This window comes from Amphichorda felina (genome assembly GCF_050947745.1).
Source record: "Amphichorda felina strain 45539 chromosome Unknown scaffold_6, whole genome shotgun sequence".
In the NCBI taxonomy this organism is placed as follows: domain Eukaryota; kingdom Fungi; phylum Ascomycota; class Sordariomycetes; order Hypocreales; family Bionectriaceae; genus Amphichorda; species Amphichorda felina.
In genome coordinates, this window is record NW_028145044.1 from 526,452 (window position 1) to 542,378 (window position 15,927).

The window sequence follows — 15,927 nt, forward strand, 5'->3', positions numbered from 1 at the left end:
TGGGGTTGCGATAGAACGATATACAGCCCATCTGGCTGCAGCTTCAACGCCGTGTCTTCGGAACCCATGGTGAAGCGATCTTCAGCGTCGGGAGGTGCTCACGGAAATCTGCCGGACATTAATGCTTTGTTTGGCACAGATACAAATGAGCCAGGGAATCGCTAACCTTTCTAGCCCGCAAACACCTCAGAAATACGGTCACCCAGACACGGCTTCGGTGAATGGCTCGATCTCTTTTCCCAGGTCGATTTTGTGTCAATCTCAACAATGCAATCTGGATGCTGCGAGTCGGTTGGCGATCGCAGATGGATAAATGCTGGGCGTTCACGATGCCTCGTCATCCATCGTCCTCGGTTTGCTCGCCTATCAACTGTCAAGATGTGTACGCTACGCGACGATATTCGAACTGATGCCTTCTCCACGTCAAGGAAGACGGGCCGAGGCGTCGAGGTTGTGAGGGCACCAGCTGTGCACCCCTCTCTTTGCCCTGAACACGTGTAATGGCTGAATCTTCTACCTGCGCGCCTCCAGTGGAGGACCAGAGTCTGTCCATTGCAATGCTTGTTGATGGCTACCCACGCAAAAAACAGGCGCATGCGAGGATGAACTCTGTTAAAGCACGCTGTCCTCGCGCAGCCCCAGGGCGCAGGCCCTTGAAGTTTGAAGGCAGATCTTGGCCAGGCAATTTGTGGCTTGATCGCCCAGGCCGAGACCGGTCCATGCTGCCTTGCCGCATCTAGAGCTTTCCAAACTGAGCCTCATGTACGAGTAAACGAGTGTTTTACCTCGTGCCATGGCCAACATGGCCCGGGTGCTCCCAGCGCTCCCCGTTACTTATCGGATTGACCCGTGCTCGTAATTGGTTGCCTCATTCCCTTTGCGCAAGGCCACATGGATTGCATGAAACAATTTGCCCTCGAACTCCGGGCGCAGCACATTCTTTTCGTATTACTCGTACGTCGTCATTGATCATAGATCTTACAATGCAGGCCTACTACTACTACTACAGGGATTCCTGGTTACCTAATTTTTCAAATGGCCAGAACTAGCGGGCATACATACGGGCAGAGTTCCCACACATGACATGGCCTTGGCACCTCACCCTCTCCTCAGGAGCATGCTGGCTAGTTCGGAACTTGCTGACAAAACGGATACTCGTCCTCTGCTTGCCATCCGGGCCGTGTCTCAAAGGCTTCTGGATTGTGCCGATATTTCGTATAGCCCTCGTCACTCCAGTCACACAAGACCCGATGCCTCCAGGGAGGCCCAAAGCCGACGTGGCGCCATGCCAGTACTGCAAAAAGCGGTTCAAACGGATGGAGCACCTGGTGCGGCACGAACGCACGCGTGAGATGAAGATCTGCCACATCAAGCCGCAGGCGTTCTGATACTGAACTCGGACAGACACGAACGAGAAGCCATTTGTCTGCGACTGTGGGCAGAGCTTCACTCGACAGTGAGTAGATCCCAGCCACCGTGCCAGAAACGGTAGTGACAGCCGTTGGCAAAGGGACCTTCTGGCGCGCCACATCCGGTTGTCGCACGCCTCTCGTCACAGCGCCTCAGCTCGGTGTGACCCAGTGCCAACTCCATCTATAAGCAATGACGACCTGTTCTGGGATCCAGATTTTATGACCCAAGACATGCTTTCAGCGGGACTATTTGACATGAATGTGCTTGGCATGGGCACACTACCAGTGACGCAGCCTCCGCCGACGAGTAATTTTTCGAAGTTCACCTCTCACCTTCCAGTATCTCTAGACGGAATTGAGGAAAACGTCGACAATGAGGGTGGCGAGGTCAGCAACGGGGAGACCATCGGCGCCGATGTGGAATGCGAGCCGTGGACCATAACCGAGTCCGACTATGACCAACTCTGCAGTGAAATTCACAGCGTTTCAAACGCACTTCCCCCAGGATACTCGATCCCATCGAGAGACACATTGATGCGTTATCTCGAGATATATTTCTTTTGCGTTCACAAGTACCTACCCTTCATCCACCCCGCCACATTCTTCATGAGAGACAAGGACGCCGCATTAGTTTTGGCTATCGCTACAGTCGCGTCGTTGCGCAGATTCGATCATCCGACTTCCTACTCTCTTTACTTCATGGCCAAGGCAATCCTACTAGAGAAGATACATCGAGAAGACCTCCAAGTGTCCACGAGGCTGTTATCTGGGGAAGGTGGCCCGACTCCAAACTACAAAAGTAATCTGGGAATCACACAAGCATTGATTCTTCTCATCTCTTTTGCCTCATGGGCAGACAAGACCATTGTGCGCGATGCACTGTCCATGGCCAGTCAGCTCGCCATGAGATTGCGAGAGAGTGGCATCTCAGAACCAGAGGAGATGTCACCCAGCATTGACTGGCTAACCTGGGTCGCCGTTGAGGAGAGGCGGAGGACGCTACTCTCGGCCTACGTTGTGTTCAATCTACACAGTACTGCCTTCGACATTCCCCCGCTAATTCTCAACCATGAAGTTGGCGTCTGCCTGCCGAGCTATGGGGACCAATGGCTGGCCAAAACCGCCGAGCAGTGGCAGAGAGCAACCCCTCAGGTCGAATGTCGATTTCAGGAGGCACTTTACTCCCTGTCTCAAGGTCGAGAGCCTCTCAGAGACACGGCTCTGTCTTCGTTCTCCAACTACATACTCATCCATGGGGTGCTGCAGCAGATATACATTGATCGTCACGGATCCACAGGGCTCCTACGACCAGAGACTCTCGAATCCCACGCAACCACACTCGGCACTTGGCAAATGACGTGGGAGCGTACCGATGAGTCCACACTGGACCCCTTATCGCCCAAGGGACCTCTTGGGCTCAGTGCAACTGCGTTGTTCCGGTTGGCCCATATTCGCCTCAACTCGCACATCTCTCCATGCCGGGGACTACTTACAAGAGATGTACGGCGCATAGCGGTTAAGCATAAGGATGTCGGCAGATCCACGCAATTCTGCAAAGCCGTGCTTCAAGCTGCGCACGCGTTGAGCATACCAGTGCGGCTGGGAGTCGAGTACGTAGCCCGCTCCAAGCCGCCCATCTGGACCATTGAGCACTCCCTCTGCAGCCTCGAATGCGCTCTGCTGCTTCGAGACTGGCTAGAGATGTTGTCGTCGATGGCACAATCGGGCGGTGGCACGACTTTTCTATGCAAGACTGAGACAAGGCTTCTCGAAATCGTCACTAGCATCATCAAAGAGACGACATTTGCCGAGACATTGAATCTCCTCGAGAACGACGCCGCACGCTATCAACGCATGGCTTCGACAGTGCTAAAAATCTGGGCTCAAATCTTTCAGGGTGTTCATATCCTTGAGATTGACAATGTCATTGGCGCAAGCATCCAGCTGCTAGCAGACTCTACCACCGCTATTATGAGTACCTAGTCCACATTGATGCACACCTTTCCTATATGCTTGCCCGCAGCAACGTACTCCATGGCAGCAACAATCTCATCCCGCGTAAATCCAACGGTTTTGTCCACCGGCATGGGCAGGTCTCGACTGGCCATGAACCGCACCGCCTCCTCGAGCTGCTGCTTGGACCCGCCCAGGATGCCCCGGACGGAGCAATTTTTAATGACTGCCGACATGGACACGTCGGGCGTCTTGGCTCCCTCCGGCAGTTTCGAGAGGAATCCAATGGCGGTGATGACCCCGCCGTAGGCGACCGCGTTGAAACTCTGCTGCATGGTTCCGGCGCCACCGACCTCGAGGATGTGGTCTGCCCCCTTGCCGCCGGTGATGCGCTGGACCTCAGCTGCCCAGTTGGGGTGGGTCTTATAGTTGATGGTGTGGTCGGCGCCAAAGTTGGACTTGACGTAGGCGAGCTTCTCGTCGCTGGAGGAGGTGACGATGGTGGTGGCGCCGGCCGCCTTGGCAAAGATGAGGCCCGAGAGGGAAACGCCCCCGGTGCCTAGAACTATGTCAGTGATTCGTTCCCATAGTTGAGGTTATTTATTACTGGCAGCATACCTTGCAGCAGGACAATGTCTCCGGGCATGAGGCGCTTGTTCCCGTAGAAGGCATTCCACACGGTCGAAACCGTGCCCGGCAGACAAGACCATTGGGTGAAGCTATGGGACGACTCGGGCAGCTTGATAGCCATGTGCGCGGGGATAGCCACGTACTCCCTCAGCATGCCGTCCGAGAGCCCGCCCCAGCTGTCATAGCTTTTGCCAGTGGGAGCCCTGACGGGCCCGTACAGAAGCGAGGTACTAACGGGTGTGATGACGCCGTCGCCAACGGAGAAGCCGGTGACGGCGTCTCCCACCTGGACGACCTCTCCCGCCATGTCGGAGCAGGGGATGAGTTTGTCCTTGACGGCTTGGGGGTAGGTCGAGTTGGCGATGGCGATGTCGCGGTAGTTGAGGGACACGCTGCGGATCTTGACGAGGACCTCGTACTTGGCGGCGGTGGGGACTGGCTCCTGGAAGGCCTGGAGGCCGTCCGGGCCGTTGCGGGAGGTGAGGCGGAACACAGTCTGGGTGGCCATGGTGCTTGGTGGCGATGGTTTGTTTAGAAGAGGGATGTATGTGGTGATGGGTGGTGAATGTTGGTGCAAGAAGGCCAGGACGACGAGATCAGACACGCATTATATACAACTTTTCCAATGCCTCTTCATCCAGGATAATCGCACACGATGAATAATTATTTGCCATTGCAAGATTATAAATGCTGTCATCTACAGATACCTCGACGTGGATTACATGAATTCAACCCCGATTGGGGCCTGCATGACACTTGGGGTGGAAATTTGGGGTGGAAATTTGGGGTGGAAATTCGGGGTAGAAATTCGGGGTAGAAATTCTGACAGTATGCGCATTCCGGATCTTTGGCGAAGTGCACGGGATTCCAGGGACTAGAGTTCCATCAATTGCTGTGCGGATGCGATGTATGAATAATCCGGTCGGTGTATCTTTACTCCATCTAAAGCCCAAGCTCGCATGAAGCGGTATTAACTACTCGTGCTCATTACTATCTACAACTCCTCTTGCAGAAGCAGAAAGCTCATGAAGCTCATGTTGTAGAACCTCACACCGACCAAGCCGAGATGTTTCATTAGAATCAGGAATTCAGGCCAAAGAACTCCTTATACCCCTATTTATTCCCCAGAGAAAATAATCTGCGATGAGAACAGGAAGCATCAATGCTAGGATTTATAAGCAACTCTAGGGCCGGGTTGGTAGTCCCGGGTAGCTGGACTTGGCTTCCGACAGAAGGTGAGTGAGTACCAGTGGCATGAAATCTCACTTTTACAAACAACACTCTCTCATCTCAGTTATGAAATTTAAAATGAAACCATGTCCCAGCAAAGAGGGCTACCGTCTTCGATTGTGCCGCTCATGTGCAGACACATTGTCGGGACTTGGTGATGGTGAAGCTGCTCTCGGCTTCTTCGGTAACTCGAGAAGTAACCGACGGCCAGGTCGTCTTTCACACCACCACAGCCGTTAATTGTATTTAGCCTCCGCGTCACGGCACAATCTCCGCCGATAATCTGTCAATTGTTTGTTCAAACCGCTTGCGACATCTCAGTTTACCAGGTGGGAACACCTCTGCACATTTATCCCCACCATGGCCTCACCAGCAACGATGCGCCCTGCGCGGCGTGTCGCCCACCACCTGATCTGCTGCCAACGCCGCAGCTTCACCCTCTCAGCCCCCCTTCGCACCCAGCAGCTCACGGCCAAGGACGCAGCCGCCCGCATGATGGACGACTTTGGCGGCAAGAGCGTCACGCGCCGCCAGCTCATCGACGCCAACCAGCTGCAGAAACTGGCCCTCACGCTCGGGCGCCCCCAGCTGGCCACGGGCGTCGACGTGTCCGAGGCGCCACCGCCCCAGGGCACGCCGGTGCCCCCCGGGTACCACCTCGTGTACTTCACGCCCGACGGCGTGGAGGCGCAGCTGGGCCGCGATGGCACAGACCGGACCTTCAACGCGCCCTCGCCCTTCACGCGGCGCATGTGGGCGGGCGGGATCATGACGTGGCCCGGGGCCGGCAGCAGCAGCAGCGCCGGGAAGAACAGCCCGCTGCTGCGCGTGGGCGACGTGGCTGAGGAGCGCACGAGGCTGCTCAGCGCGACGGCCAAGAGGAGCCGGTCGGCGGGCGAGATGGTGCTGGTGGAGGTGGAGAAGGAGTTCTGGACGCCGCGCGGGCTGGCGCTTGTGGACCGGCGGTCGTGGGTGTTCCGGCCGGAGCTGGATCTCACGGGCGCGGAGATGGAGAAGCCCAAGGCACTGCTGAATGCGAATGCCAGGGCGCCGACCGAGGTGGTGGACCTCGCGGGGGAGGAGGACGGTCAGGGGGCGCCTGTGCGGCAGTTCCGCTGGTCGCCGACGGGGCTGTTCCGCTTCTCGGCGTTGACGTTTAACGGGCACAAGATTCATTACAACGAGGATTGGACGCAGCGTGTGGAGGGGCACCCGGGGCTGGTGGTCCATGGGCCGCTGAACCTCATCAACATGCTCAACTACTGGAGGGATGTTCACGGCGATGGGAAGAACCCCCATTCCATCAGCTACAGGGCCATGTCGCCCGTGTATGCTGGCGAGACCTACCTGGTCCGCACCGAGGGGAGCGATGATACGGCAGAGGGGAGGGTCTGGGATGTGCTGGTGGACAAGAACGGTGTTGTCTGTATGAAGGGGCAGGTTCTCAGCAAATAGATGTGTGCATATTGATCTAAGAAGGACGACTCCAGATTGAACCCAAGTTACCCTCCGCGACCGGCAGGATCCGGAAGAGCAGATAGGGTCCCTGTTTATTTTGTCAAGAGCTGACGCCATGGGACTGGGGTCGGGTTGAATAGCCGATGCCCCGCCTCCACATCTCCAAGTTGGGGTAGCAATTAATTGGAATGAGGAGTTGACGACACCGCCAATCCTCGGTTGATTGCTAGGGCATCTTGGCTACGTGGGAGTTTGAAAGCTGTCCTCACAGAGCCGACCCTCCTAGCATTGTCCCGTAACATTGAACTCGTATACCGCCACTATGGCTTTCCGGAGAGCGGGAGCCTCATGGCTGCGTAATGCCCACAAGGTATGCTTCCCCTCCTGCTAATTGCCAAGCCTGCATGGGGCTAAAGCGGATTTCAGTGTCTGCCCAAGGAGCAACGGCGATGGCTGAACCTGCACGAGTACCAGTCGCAAAACTTGCTGAGAGAGGTGACTTCCAAGAAATCCTGCCGCCGTTGGGGATTCATATTCTGAGAACCGCAGTACAATGTCCCGGTTCCCAAAGGCGGCGCTGCGAAAACAGCCGAGGAAGCTAGAGCTATTGTCGAGAAGCTAGGTGAGCTATCCTGGACAAATCTCATGACTCCTCCGCTGAACACAAGTAGGGGGAAGCGCCATAATCAAGTCACAGGTGCTGAGAGGCGGCTACGCAAAGGCCGACTTTGACAGCGGCCTGAAGGGTGGCGTGCACGTAGTTCGCAGCCCCAGGGAGGGCGAGGAGGTGACATCCAAGATGCTAGGGCACAAGCTGCGCAACACTTCAGCCATCGACGGTGACGACGGCCTCACCGTCCGCAATGTCTACATATCGGAACTCGCCGAGCTCAGCGACGAGTGGTACCTCGCCATAACCATCGACCGCGAGACCTACTCCCCATCCCTCGTCGTCTCCAAGGCCGGCGGCCGCAGCATCGAGGCCATCACGCGCGACCACCCGGACACGCTCATCCGGTTCCCCATCAGCATCTCCCAGGGCATCACCCTCGACCACCTCGCCGACGTGTCCCACGCGCTGGGCGTCTCCCCCGCCGAGACCATCGACCTCGAGGACATCCTGCTGGGCCTCTGGCGCATCTTCCTCGACCGCGAGGCCACGCACCTCGAGGTCAACCCGCTGGCGCGCCTGCCCGACGGGTCGCTGCGCTGCGTGAGCACCAGCTTCACGTTTGACGACGCCGCCGCGAAGAGGCAGCCGGAGCTGTTCGCGCTGCGCGACGTGGAGCACGAGGTGGCGGACGAGGTGGAGGCCGAGCAGCACGGGCTGGTGTACGTGCGCATGGAGGGGGACATTGGCAACGTGGTCAACGGGGCGGGTCTGGCCATGGCGACGAACGATGCCATCGGGCTGTACGGCGGGTCGAGTGCCAACTTCCTCGATGGGGGCGGGCAGGCGACTAAGGAGACGATGCTAAAGGCGTTTGCCATTATCATGCGGGATCCGCGGGTCAAGGCCATCCTGGTCAACATCTATGGGGGTGAGACATCTGTATCCCCATCCCATATATATATATATATATATATATATATATATGGCTGTTTGAGTACCTCTACTAAAACTGATCGCAGGTATCACCAACTGCGCCATGATTGCCGAGTCGATCATTGGCGCGGCTACTGACCTTGGCCCGTTGAAGGTTCCCGTCGTTGTTCGGCTGCAGGGCACCAACTCGGCCGCGGGACTGAAGCTGGTAAGTGTCTGTGCTTTTTGTCAGAAAAAGAAAAGGGATTCTAATAACTGATTTGGCAGCTGGAGGAGGCCAATCTCGGCCTGGAGGTGGAGGCAGATTTCGGGACGGCAGCGAAGAAAGCTGTCGAGCTGGCTAAGCGGTAGATTTCATATTTAGTTCCAACAGCTGGTGGCCCCTGTGTATTGCGAACAACTGCATACTGATCGGCTATCGCGTATGCTACCTCTTCGTCTAGGCTGTTATGATTATGCCCATAACACCCACCGTATAACCTCATGCCTCTGCAGTTCCACCCCAAACCCCGGCACATATGTACATCTCAAAAGACTATAGACGTAGCTGTAAGAAGTGGTAAATCAAAAAAGGTCTGAACCCTAAATATATTCCACTCTGCTAGCGGATAAGCAAGTGGACGCTGCCGTGGAAGAAAATTAGGCCAGTCGGGAATCTTATTCCTGCAAAATATGTAGTAGATCTGCCCCAATAATTCGGATTAGTTACCACTTATCTATGGCTAGGTGGGGGCCATGTGCCAATTTCTCACCGTTTCTGCTATATCTATCACGGCTCCCGAGGCGAGATAGAACATTAAGGCGCTGCCGGGGTGTTTGGCTGCGTTTAGCACATTGGCTAGAAAGAGTAACCACGGGTCTACAGCTGATCCCCAGATGACACGAAGGATGATTACCAAGAACACGTAGATGGGAGTAAAGAATATGAGGAACATGCTCTTCGCCCCCATATGTTGAACGAAGCAGTACGCGTCATCACGCTCGAGCTGTGAGCGAGGACCCGCCAAGAGCTGGTATAGGGTGGAAGGGTCGGTATCCCGTCTCTGTTCAAACTTTAGTAGGTCGAATCTTGTATACATTGCTAGAGAGAAGACCACCTGCATTGTTTCTGATGGACTCGACGATTCCGAGGAGCACAAAGGCAGACAGCGCTTGGACGAGTACGCCTAGGTTCTCTTCGCCACCCTCAGAGGCTTTCCAGTCCTCGGGGATTTGGAGACACGTGGAAACTGACCCCAGAGAGACGAGCATGAAGCCGGTAGCGATTCGATGAATGACGGTGGGCACTGGCGAGCTAGGGCCGTGCCATAGAACGTAGAGTAGGTACGCTGTCGAGGGGGGAAGGAGGTATTGGAAGACGGGTTCGGGGACGGAGAGGATCGACGTGAGGACGAGGTAGATGGTCGTTGCCGTGGCGGAGAGCGCCCAGAAGGCAAGGTGGTGCTTCACGGAGAACATTTTGGGCCAGTTACTGTAGTTGACTGTACTTCGTGCCGGCGATTTATATGGGAGGTGCGCGTAGATGCTGTTTGTGCTTTGTATCGGCGATGTGTAGGGGAAGTAAACAGAGGTTGTCTTGCTTCGTGCTAGTGATATTTTGAGGGAGGCGAGCAGAGTTGTAGGTGATGTGGCAGAAGAAACAAAGTTTCCCGACCCACAAACTCTAAGCTTAACAATTTCAATTGGAAAAGGTGCAGGAACCTTGATGAGGTCGGGGTAAACTTTGGGAGGAAAGCGTCGTCTTCTAACAGATCCTCAAGATGTCCATAGTAGAGGTAGCCGCTTAGGTCAGAAAACTAAACATGTCTTGGCTTAGTGCCTGTGCCTAATTAAAAAAAAAAGTCTGGTGTAATTTTCAGCAATGGAAGTCTATCGGGATGTCGCTCCTGCGGAGTCTTGTGCCTGCCGTAGTACAGGTATGTAGTCGTCGGGGGCGGGGGAGATAGTTGACCTGTCCAGGGCAAGTACTTCCTGACTTAGTACTAGTACCATTTGTACCGATCTAGGTAGGTACCCAGCAGGAGGGGGCGATTTTGGTGGCGGTTTGGCGAGGACTTGTTGATGAGTCACCATAGTTTCATTCCCTCAGATATTTTACATAGGAACAGTCTTATCAAAAGAGCCTTATTCTACTTAATATTTCTCCATATGAATCATTATTTCTACTATGATAGCTTCTACGTTACTATAATCTTATAGGGCTAACATAGTCACAGGCTATAGACAGTCATAGGCTAGGTAAAGACACACCTATGGGCATCTATAGCTAAAGGCACGTAGTAGCCAAAAGCATCCGTAGGTTATCGGCATAGACAATTAGCGTAACTTCACTCATAGCTAACTCACAGCTATACTAATAGTTGTAGCAAGCTACGATAATGATAAAAGAAGAACATGAGTAATTAGCAGGGAGAGATCTTTAGCAGTTCCTTCATACAGCACGGTCCTTATACAGTAGGGGAAGTGGCAGGGAAGTGACGAGGAAAACACTGTGGGCCCCTAGCACTGGCTAAGCCTCAAGGAAATATATAAACTGTCGTAAAAAGTAAAGTTATCTCGAGGTTATAAAAACTCTGACAGTCTCAAAGGACTTGCTAACGTTTAGCACGGCGGCCTGTTCGGATCGAACCACAATAGATTAATAAGCCCGCTGTAAGATAATAGAGGAAGCCGATAAGATGTTAGCTGAGTCACATAACCATAATAGAGCCAAAGATGTGCTAAGCTGTTACCAAAAAATTGTGCCTTACTGGTAGGTATTTGAGTTGAGAATCTGGTAGGGAAGGGCACACTCCCTTGGTGCTTTCTTGATTTGGAAATCGCCTCTGCACTCTGGATCTCCTTCCCTAACTGCGCTTTAACGTCAAACAAAAAAAGGGGGAGAAGGAGGGGTCAGGGGGAATCTAGTCTTGAGGAAGGAGGATGAGAGCCATAGGGCGGCCTCGCAGCCGTCCCTCAATCTCTTCTCTTTTCTTCTCTTCACTGACCAATTATTACTCAAAATGCTCGCTGTACGCCATTTTCTGAAACCCACACCCGTTTGCACCGGGCTAGGAACCGTTCTTTTGTTCGTTAACCTTCTGATGAAGGATAACCCCATCGCCTTGGCCTCGTTCACGGCCCTTTGGGTCGTTTTCGTTCCTCGGTCCTGGAGTTCCTGAAGGAGATAGACGAACAAAAGGAGAAAAACACTCCCAGACTCCTTGAACAGCTTCGCCGGCTCGAAAGCGGCGAGTAAGCCTGTTCGAAAAATGAGGTCCAGTGCTTGCACTGAGGGTAACGCCAGGTACCAGGCGCCTCTGACAACGGGATAAGGGAGTGTTGGCAACATGTTCCGAGGCCCGGTAGGGGGGGGGGGGGAACCGGTCAAGACAAGCTTGGTACCCTTCGGGGCCTGCCAGGCACACCCCCGAACCATCTCATATGCCCCCGGGAGAGCAGAGGAAGGGCGACAAATGACAGTCGTACACCCAATACCTCTGACTGCGTTAGGGCCAAGAATGTGATAGTCTGGTCTTGATGATCCATCTGTTTGCTTGTAGTAAGCACTCGATCCCCAATGTGAAGCCAAAAGTGGCTGCTTGACAACTAATAGACTGGGGTCATTTCACAACTTCACCGTTTCTTTGAAGTGGTGCTCTGTCTCGGTTTCAAGAGTTACGATTCTGCACAACCCCGAACCATCTCACTAGCCAGTGACGAAAAGCGGTCTCTAAAACTGCAGTGACTGTAAGCTAGGTATCGGCCAAATGAACCACCTCTGCAGGCAAGTTCATGATGCCGTGTCGGAACCACAGCCTCTCCCGAACTCGGGGATTAAGTCAGCCAAAACAGATGAAGACGGTCGGTAAAATCCTACTCATACAAGAAGTTCCAGAAGTTTAGAATCAAGGGACAATTGATTTGTAATGAAAGGATGAATAATAGACAAAGGTTCATCGTATAGCTGGATTAATGATGATTGCACCGGTCGTTGTTTTGTAATTTATCTGAAGGTGCTGCCTTGTGACCGCGTCCAAACTGTAACCACCGTACCACTGCTACTGAAGAGGAGAAAGCTGAAGCAATATGAAAACAATACCCTTACGTATCAATGGTCTCAATGGCATACCTTTGTCCCATTTCAGTCATTGGCTTTCAAACTTCCAAGACCCGCGGCGACTGCACACTTCCGAACCGCCTAACTCGTTGGTTTCCAGAATCTAGGCCGAGAACCTAGGATGTAGAAAACGCTCAAGATAGATCGCATTTGCCTGCAGCTCACTAGCATTGTTTGGTCCGCCGCAAACAGTCGGCGACACTGACAACTTGAGGCGGCTAACGTGGCCTGTCCTCCATCACCAGTGAACAGCCCGGGTGGCTCAGTGGTAAAGCGTATCACTAGTAATGATAAGATCCGCGGTTCGATTCCGCGTCTGGGCAGCTGATTAATTTTTTTGCATTTCTTTTTGATATTCTAGACTGTGGAAAAGATCTAGGCAGGGAAGCGGGTCTTGGGACCCATTACGGAGGTTAACGTTAACTATTAGTTAATTTTGACCAACCATGCCTGAGACCGTGTTGGATCAAATGTCTGGGCTGGGGGAAAGGACAATTGACAAAAGTCCATTCATGTGCAAGATATGAAAAAAAAAAAATGAAAAAATAGACGGCGGGGTCTAAATATTAACCAAATAATTCTCTTTGGGTAATGTAATCCCAGGAATCTGGGCTGTAGTCCTGGCCTTGATGACAGACTACATCCAATCCTCAAATTCGCCATAACATGAGACACGGATCTCCAAATGCCCGCGAACAGGATATTCCTGTTCACATTCCTGACTCTATCATACCCTATTACGTATTTTACTGGCGATTCATTGCTTCGCCACGTCGGGCCGACAAACTAGGCCTTGCGGGTCGAATTCCCCGCTCTTCTCCAGTGTCTAGTCGATACTAGTGAGGTGAGCAGCGGACTCTCCGACTCTCCACCTCACCTCACCTCGCCTCGTGTTCAGATAGATTCTCCAACTGTCCCTCTGGGCAATAAATAGACGTCAGCTGGTATCCTCTGGTCTACCATTCTCATCAGGCCTAGGCGAATCAGTAGTCCATCTCCAACTCACCATGGCAGCCACCGAGAAGGACCCCGCAACCATCGAGTTTGCCAAGAAGCTGGAGAACACGCCCTGGTGCGACGACTACGAGAAGATGATATCGGGTGTCTTGTACGACTGCCTCGCCCCCGAGCTCGTCCAGGGCCGGTTTCGTGCCCGGCGCATGATGCACAAGTACAACGCCTACTTTCCCGACGACGCCACCCCCGACTCGCTCGTCGCCGACAGGACAGCCATGCTCAAGCAGATGATGGGCCGTGTTGGCTCTGGCTCCTTCATCGAGCCTCCCATCAACATTGACTACGGGTGCAACATCTCCATCGGCGAGAACTTTTACTCCAACTTCAAGTATGCCAGTCCACATCCGCTCCTGGAGAAATGCATGTCGTGGCTAACTGGAACCCCCAGCCTCGTCATCCTCGACTGTGGCATCGTCACCATCGGCAACCGCGTCCTGTTCGGCCCCTTTGTCTCCATCTTCGCCGCCACCCACGAGACGGGCGTGCAGTCGCGCCGCGACGGTGTCGAGTACGCCAAGCCCGTCACCATCGGGGACGACTGCTGGATCGGGGGCAACACGACCATCATGCCCGGTGTCACCATCGGCAAAGGGTGCACCATTGGCGCGGGCAGTGTTGTGACCAAGGACATTCCGGATTTCAGCGTCGCCATCGGATCGCCGGCCAAGGTGGTTAAAAAGGTCGAGCCGGTGCCTGATTTGTGATGATGGAGGATCTAGGGACTAGAGACTAGTTGATACCAGGTAGAGTGAGGGCGTTAGAGCTGCATGCACCCCTAACATGATGACATGAAATGACCAAAGTTTTCCCCAGAGCAGAGTGTCTTGGTACCAAACAAACCCTACTAATCTACAGGTCTGTAAAACTGTCCAGGAGCCCAAAAAATACAGCGTCCGACATGCCTTCCGAGCTTTGGGTGGAGGATGACGGGCTCCGTTCAAACAGCAGAGCCCGTCTTGCGAGTCACAACTTGAGGAGCTCCTTCATCCTTGTCCCCATAACACCGGGATGCGGCACGACAACGGCGCCAGCATCCTCCAGCGCCTTCGCCTTGACCTCTGCGGGGACGTCCGTCGCAGACAGATGAGCACCGGCATGGCCCATCGTCTTGCCCTTGGGCGCCGTCCGGCCAGCGACCATGGCGATGATGGGCTTCGGATTCGGCGTCGAGGCCCGGTACTCCCTGATCAGCTCCGCCGCATGGAGCTCCGCATCGCCACCAATCTCCCCAATGACGATGATCCCCTTCGTCTCGCCATGCTCGAAGAAGGTCCTCAGCCCATCCACCAGCGTCGTCCCCGGGAGCACATCGCCCCCCATCCCCACGACCAGGCTCTGGCCCAGCCCCTCCCTCGTCGTCGCCCCCACGGCCTCGTAGCTCAGCGTCCCCGACTTGGACACGATGCCCACGCAGCCCCTCGCGTACTGCCGGTATGGCATGATGCCCACGCGGCACTGGCCCGGGGCGATGATGCCCGGGCAGTTGGGCCCCACGAGGCGCGTGCGGTCCTGCGTGCGCAGCGCCGCCTGCACGCGCAGCATGTCGTGCAGGGGCACGTGCTCGGCCACGGACACGACGAGGGGCACCTCGGCCTCGATGGACTCGAGGATGGCCTTGGCTGCGAAGGGTGCGGGCACGAAGACGGCGCTGACGTGCGGGTTGACTTCCTCTACGGCCTGGCGGCATGAGGTAAGAGAGTGTTGATCAGGTGGATGGATGTTGATGATGTAGATGATTGGGGGGAATGGGGATTTGTTGGCTTACCTCGCGCACCGTGTTGAAGACGGGGAGGTCGAGGTGTGTCTGGCCACCTTTGCCCGGCGACACGCCGCCTACAATGTTTGTGCCATACGCGATGGTGTCTCTGGCATTCGCCGTGGCCTAATACACGATAAAATCCATTCAGCGCTGAGTCCGGACTCGGGCCTCGTAGAGGGCGGCATGACGAGGGTAGCGTACCGCCTTCCCCGTGAATCCCTGGTAGATGACACGGGTGTCCTTGTCTATGCGCAGGTTGCGTATCGTGCTGTCGTACGCTGGGGTGCTTCTTGGTGATGATGTTGCGAAGCTGCGAGAGGGAGCGTGGAGGCGGTGACAGGTGACGGTGCGACAGGGGCCCGACCAGCGGGACAAGACCGCTCGTGCTTCGAGCATGGCTACCATGGTTTGAGCACTCATGTAATGTGCAGTTGACTAGATGTGATCCGCCGCCCTCGTCGTCAGGGTCAAGTGAGGCTGCTGTTCATCGCTGGCTTATCTAGGGTCTCGTGACGATGGACGGCTACTGGAGCGTGATCGGCATCAGCGACGACTTCGGCTATAACGATTGACCATGCGGAGGCGGGGGTGCTGGCTGGCTGCAGGATGAAAGAATAAAGGATGCAATTGCGGGCTCCAGTCCAGTGGGGGCGTGTTGGACGTGCCTCGGCTCGGTTTGCCAAATGCCCATCTTGATTAACACCAGGCCCAAGAGATTATTCACATCAGAAGCCGGCCATCATCAGCCAAGCACGTACCTATCTTTGAGCCCGGCACCTGCAATCGGGCTCTGTCCCCCCCGGAACTCCCGAGGTGGATTGCC

General features: G+C 54.7%; 6 protein-coding genes and 1 non-coding gene across 7 annotated transcripts; 4 read left to right on the forward strand and 3 right to left on the reverse strand.

The window, feature by feature from the left end:
• Window positions 1-3,391: 3,391 nt before the first annotated feature.
• On the reverse strand, window positions 3,392-4,503 carry ACO1O0_005997 (zinc-dependent alcohol dehydrogenase family protein; the record flags this gene model as incomplete). Its single annotated transcript, XM_083195397.1, has 2 exons — window positions 3,392-3,924; window positions 3,984-4,503. The coding sequence occupies 2 exons, from the start codon at window positions 4,501-4,503 to the stop codon at window positions 3,392-3,394; spliced, it is 1,053 nt and encodes a 350-aa protein (XP_083048413.1).
• Window positions 4,504-5,585: 1,082 nt separating this feature from the next.
• On the forward strand, window positions 5,586-6,680 carry ACO1O0_005998 (uncharacterized protein; the record flags this gene model as incomplete). Its single annotated transcript, XM_083195398.1, has 1 exon — window positions 5,586-6,680. The coding sequence occupies one exon, from the start codon at window positions 5,586-5,588 to the stop codon at window positions 6,678-6,680; it is 1,095 nt and encodes a 364-aa protein (XP_083048414.1).
• Window positions 6,681-7,005: 325 nt separating this feature from the next.
• Window positions 7,006-8,580, forward strand: ACO1O0_005999 (succinate--CoA ligase subunit beta; the record flags this gene model as incomplete). Its single annotated transcript, XM_083195399.1, has 6 exons — window positions 7,006-7,053; window positions 7,110-7,178; window positions 7,233-7,305; window positions 7,355-8,224; window positions 8,316-8,437; window positions 8,497-8,580. The coding sequence occupies 6 exons, from the start codon at window positions 7,006-7,008 to the stop codon at window positions 8,578-8,580; spliced, it is 1,266 nt and encodes a 421-aa protein (XP_083048415.1).
• Window positions 8,581-9,276: 696 nt separating this feature from the next.
• Window positions 9,277-9,687, reverse strand: ACO1O0_006000 (uncharacterized protein; the record flags this gene model as incomplete). Its single annotated transcript, XM_083195400.1, has 1 exon — window positions 9,277-9,687. The coding sequence occupies one exon, from the start codon at window positions 9,685-9,687 to the stop codon at window positions 9,277-9,279; it is 411 nt and encodes a 136-aa protein (XP_083048416.1).
• Window positions 9,688-12,579: 2,892 nt separating this feature from the next.
• On the forward strand, window positions 12,580-12,651 carry ACO1O0_006001. The gene has a single exon. It is a non-coding gene; the product is annotated as a tRNA-Thr (tRNA).
• A 684-nt stretch (window positions 12,652-13,335) lies between these two features.
• ACO1O0_006002 (sugar O-acetyltransferase) lies at window positions 13,336-14,049 on the forward strand (the record flags this gene model as incomplete). Its single annotated transcript, XM_083195401.1, has 1 exon — window positions 13,336-14,049. The coding sequence occupies one exon, from the start codon at window positions 13,336-13,338 to the stop codon at window positions 14,047-14,049; it is 714 nt and encodes a 237-aa protein (XP_083048417.1).
• A 259-nt stretch (window positions 14,050-14,308) lies between these two features.
• On the reverse strand, window positions 14,309-15,509 carry ACO1O0_006003 (succinyl-CoA synthetase-like protein; the record flags this gene model as incomplete). Its single annotated transcript, XM_083195402.1, has 3 exons — window positions 14,309-15,022; window positions 15,111-15,227; window positions 15,306-15,509. 3 exons carry the CDS (start codon window positions 15,507-15,509, stop codon window positions 14,309-14,311), a joined length of 1,035 nt encoding a protein of 344 aa, XP_083048418.1.
• Window positions 15,510-15,927: the final 418 nt, after the last annotated feature.